Source organism: Melospiza melodia, chromosome 3 (assembly GCF_035770615.1).
Source record: "Melospiza melodia melodia isolate bMelMel2 chromosome 3, bMelMel2.pri, whole genome shotgun sequence".
Taxonomy (NCBI): Eukaryota; Metazoa; Chordata; class Aves; order Passeriformes; family Passerellidae; genus Melospiza; species Melospiza melodia.
In genome coordinates, this window is record NC_086196.1 from 40,768,316 (window position 1) to 40,773,367 (window position 5,052).

General features: G+C 45.5%; 1 protein-coding gene across 1 annotated transcript; it reads right to left on the minus strand.

Annotated features, from left to right (window-relative positions):
- Nucleotides 1-502: 502 nt before the first annotated feature.
- Nucleotides 503-4,743, minus strand: ABRACL (ABRA C-terminal like). Its single transcript, XM_063151427.1, has 3 exons — nucleotides 4,678-4,743; nucleotides 2,303-2,369; nucleotides 503-1,094 (listed from the first exon to the last, which is right to left on the minus strand). The coding sequence occupies exons 2-3, from the start codon at nucleotides 2,361-2,363 to the stop codon at nucleotides 910-912; spliced, it is 246 nt and encodes an 81-aa protein (XP_063007497.1). The 5' UTR covers nucleotides 2,364-2,369; nucleotides 4,678-4,743; the 3' UTR covers nucleotides 503-909.
- Between the last annotated feature and the right edge of the window lie 309 nt (nucleotides 4,744-5,052).

The window sequence follows — 5,052 nt, forward strand, 5'->3', positions numbered from 1 at the left end:
ATGCAGCAACTTTTTCTGTCTACTGGAGGGTACACTTCTACCTGATAAAGAGAATTGGCAGTAAGCTAGAAAACAATCAAAAGGGCTTTTTTCTTCCCCTCCCCTGCCACCTACTGCCTGGAGAGATTTAGAGAGAGTAGGACTTCTATGGGGAAAGGAATCACAGCCTGAAGCTGCTGTACTAACTTCCGCTTGACACTGCATGGAAGCACTCAGGGAGCTCCTCACCCACTTCCTCCACAAGTCTAGAGGACAAGAAAACAAAAGCACATTGCCCTGCCACAGATGAATGAGGTATGTTTAACATTCATGCCTTCTTGTGCACAATCTGGTCAATCCAAAGGGCAGTCATTCTTCTACTGAATCACGCTGCCAAATTATTTCTATCTCACTGTTGTGCTTTCTGAACAGTTGCCTAAATATGCTCCTTGAAGGGATTCAGTTTGCTTTAATTTCAGATTGCAAATAAAAAGAGAAACAAAAGCAGTAAGAATAACACAAATTTAAGTATGTGCTTTTATTTTATACTTTCATGGCACATTTTCATTTGTAAACATTAAATTACCAGTCCTCTTCTTCATATGTTGAAAATAACCACCAGACATTTGAGAGAATTACCTGAGATTAAAAAAAAAAAAAAAAAAAAAAAAAAAAAAAAAAAAAAAAGAAAAGAGAGAAAAAGATCTGGCATCTTTTACATTACCCACATACAGTACCATTTTAGGAAGACTTACAAAAGGGAATGTTTTCCAAAATAGGACAGTTTTCTTTTGACTATAAAGATATAGAAAAAACATCAAAATGCCTTGGAATGATCAGCCTTATTAAGAGTATGTGGAAAATCAAACAATTGTTTGATTGATCAAACTGTTTCAAGCAATTCCACTAACAAACAGCTGCAACACTGCCTCAGTCCTGCAGCAGCATGATATCCACGTTGTCATGAACGCCCTGTAAAAGCAGCTCTCCTTGGTAAGTGACGATCTTCCGTCTTTTCGCCGCCTTAAGCGTTCCCACCAGGGCTTCAAAGAGGTTGGCACACTTCTCATCAGCAAACAGCACACCGAATTTCACACTCACTTGTCCATCAGCATCTAAATAAAAGACATCATGTAGATTTCCTTCAAGTTAGGAGATTCCTGGGAGGATAAGGTGGCACAGAGAACACTGAAAGAAAACCCCACTGTGTTTCCCAGTTTATTTGGGATCATATTATGAATGCTGATGATAAACACTAGGCAGAACTCCTGCCTAATCTAACTTTGCCTTTCCTTACAGAGACTTGTATCAAGGACCATATATCTGCTCTGTTTATTTTTATTGATGACTTTCTGAAACCTAAGACAAGCACAGGCTATTGAACCTCTTCATAGCACTTGGAGGAAATGAGTTTCAAATAATTAAAATCCTAGAATACCTCAAATTGAGGGAGACCCAAAAGGATAAAGTCCAACACCCTGCTCCTCCAACCTAAATCTAAACCATACATTACAATATTTTTTTCACAATTTTTCCACTCATTAATTTTGAGGGTCACATTGAAAAGGCTGCAATGCGAATTTTCACACAAAGCAGAAATTTAAAAAATATATGTTAAAGTTATGTTATTCCTAAAAAGCAGATGCAGTTGTAAAAAATGCAAGATGTACATATGCATTTAGGTTTTGAAAAACAAGTGGAACTGAACAAATGGCACCAGAACTGACATATAGGAGCAGGTAGCATACCCACAAACTACACAAATATTTGTAAAGAAATAGGAGTTTTAGCAATGAAAGAGAATCTTAAGAGAAAATGGTACCTCTTAAGCAAATTTAAGGAAGTTTGGAACTACACATATAACTCCTGGATTAGTTTTAGGCATACAGACCAATTTCTTCCAAATAGTAAGATCATGAACACAATGGAAATGCATGAATTCTGAAGCAAAGAAGTCACCAAGAAAGGAGGTGGAAGGAGAAGTTGCAACTTTCTTCTGTGGTGACTGTACCAAGTATTGAAAGCCTAAAGAAAAGGTAACTCCTGCAGCTGATTCAGGGAGCAGGATTGCAGGCCTCCATCCTCTCTGCTGCAGAGGTTTAAATGTTTAACTTCAGAACAGAACTACTTTAAAGGATGGAACACAGGCAGTACCTTACAGTCCAACATGAAGTGCATATGCAGGTTTTCAGGTTACCTGCTCATCTGAATTTGCCAAGCTCTTAGTCTGATGAAACATGACTACATGTGTATGACATGCATGCATGGTGACATGTATGTACATACATGTATAATGTGACCACATCCATACTACAATACTTACTTTTGGTTCCCAGCCGCCGAATCTCCTCAACTAAGAGGTTAATTTCATGTTCCACATTCATTGTGGTCTAAAAGGAAAAAAAAATTACAAACTTCTTAGGAATCCTGTAAATCCTTTGCACCATTCTGGCATGTTCTCAGTTCTTTAGGAATGTCAGAACACTTCATAAATCCCAGTAGCTGGGAGATGCATGACTACAGGACAATTTAGAATTTTAGTTTTGTTACATTCTATACACAAAGAGCCAATCTCAAAACATGACAGATGTGAGAAGGTCAAGGAAGAGGAGAGTTGTTTGTTTTAAGGAATGAGCTTAAGCTGCCACAGAATCAGAGCAACTCACTAACATCACATGTCTTCAGGGGCGTCGCAACTTTCCATCGATGGCCTCAATCTAAATGGAACATCTGCCTTTAAGTTTCTCTCTGGAATATGTGGTAGATTTGGTTTCTTAAACCACACCACAGCTTTCTACATATGCTAGGAAGATGTTGCTGGTTACAGACACACATGGTGTCTGAAAGGACAGCAGCTCCTCAATACCTGCGACTGAAAGCAGAACTGATCCAAACTATGCAAATGACCTAAGGCAGTCAACATTTTTGCCACCCAAAATGATCCTGAGAATCTACTACGCTGCCAAACATAACCTGGGCACCTCTTTGCCATGAAACGCAGCAATTTGCACCAATGTGTACCAATGCCTTGCAACAGTTTAGCCATATGTGGCACAGCATATGGCAGCACTACAGTCACACACAACACTACCTGGCTACAAAGCACCCGAGGTTAACAACTGCAGATGCCTGAAAGGTGTTTTTTGTGGAAAGCAGCATCAACACAATGACACACTTAGAAGCTGAACTCCTTAGGCAAAAACTGGCATTGATGTAAGCCCAACAAACTGGACATCACAGACAAAGCAAAGCATGAAATGCAGCCTCCATGTGTGCCAACAATGCAGCCTGGAACAAAAGCCACTGAGAGCTTCTGGAGCTGAGCACTAGCTAAAAAGGGCTCAGTGAGCACTGAGACCCACTCTGTTGTTCAAGAAACTGGGATTTCTGCACTAGTATGAAAGTGGAGTTAAAAAATAGACATCTGAATGCATCACAAACTCTTCCTAAGAGAAAAGCTTCCCCTCCTTTCTTTTTTTATGGAGTTAAAATAGTCAAGAGTGACACAGTTCCACTTCCTGACCCCTTATGATTTACCCAAGAGGCAAAAAAACCTTTGCAGCAGAGTCTGATTTTTAGATCCAAAATTCATATGCAAAAAAATTGTTTCTTTTTAGCATGCAAACCTGAGCAAGCTTAATCGTCAGCACGGGTTTGGGGCAAAGCCCCAGGTGAACCACAGCTTCATCCCTAGTGCACGGTACAAGCAGCACTGCATCGGATATCAGCTGCAGACCGACAGGTGACATCGAAACTGGAGGTGCTGCCGTGGGACCACGGCTGCAAAGGGCAGGGCAGCAAGGCTGCACAGCTGCAAATGCCTCGGGTGAACTCCACAAACTTCCGGATTTTGCTGGATTCCGCACTAAACAGAAAAAGCCAGCAAGGAAAATACGACCCATCTCTTAGAACGCTTCCACTCCCATTATTTGTCAGACTGCCGGTTTTGATATTGGTCATCACAACGGCATAACTGTCTTCTCTTTAAAGACGTTCTTCTCACTTGAAAGGCTCTTTTTTACATTCAGCTCTTTAAATTCACGCTGATTTCTAATTATTTTCATACATGTAAATCATCGATATAAACAGCATTATTTAAAATAAAAAAGTTAAATTCTACATTATTCGGCAAGACTTTTGAGATCAGAGAAGCGTGGCTGAGCAAGGAGTAGGGATGCTCAGTATTTCAAAACTTAAATACTTGCTTTCTACTGTAGATGCTCAACACACTATCAAAAGCGCACGCCAGCTATTACACTCTGATTCTCCTGACGCCAATGTCACTGCCGCAAGGCAGTATACCGGTGGTATGGATATTAAACTTCTCCTTATTTGGCAGAAGGACGCCGAATCGCTGCGAGCACACGCACACACGGGCATCTCACACACCGCGCCCCTGTGCCCCCGCAGGCACCGACGGCCCCCGGGCCGGGCCGGACGGCGCTGGGAGGCAGAGCGCGGCTCGCTCCCCACAGCCCGGCGGGATCCGGCTCCCGCCGCCGCCCGCGCAGGGAGCCCCGGGAAGCGGGCCCCGCCCGGGAGAGCGGCACCGCACCCGCTGCCCGGGCAGCGCCTCTGCCCCCGGCACCGAGGGAGGGAGGGAGGGAGGGAGGGAAGGACGGCTCCCTGCGCAGCACGGACGGACGGACGGACGGACGGCGGGCTGCCCCCGACCCGCTCCCGCCCGCCGGCACTCACCCGCTGCCGCTGCCGTGGCCGCTCGGAGCCGTGGGGCAGCGCCGGGCGGGGCCGGGCCGGCGAGGGGCGGGCGGAGGTGGCTCTGCCCCCGCCGGGCCGCGCCCCTCCCGCGCTGAGCTCCGCCGCCCCGGGGCGGCGCTCCCGGCCATCTTGGCTCTGCCCGGGTGGCGTGCTGTGGGAGATATGCGGTCCGGTCCGATCCGATCCGATCCGATCCGGTCCGGTCCGGTCCTGCCCTGCCCTGCCGGAACCCCTCTCCCCGCGCCGTGCCAGGGTTAAATTCTTCCCGCAGCACGGGCGCTGGTGGGTTTGCTGGGTAAAACGCCTTCCAAGGCCAGCCTTCAGCAGGTACCTCTGTTCCTGTGGGCCAGCTCT

Bases quoted from the DNA above. Each gene is read 5' to 3' on its own strand.
- ABRACL (XM_063151427.1), bottom strand. From the start codon at position 2,363: ATGAATGTGGAACATGAAATTAACCTCTTAGTTGAGGAGATTCGGCGG. The intron at 1,095-2,302 runs GTAAGTATTGTA...TCTTTTATTTAG, and splicing joins TCGGCGGCTGGGAACCAAAA to ATGCTGATGGACAAGTGAGT.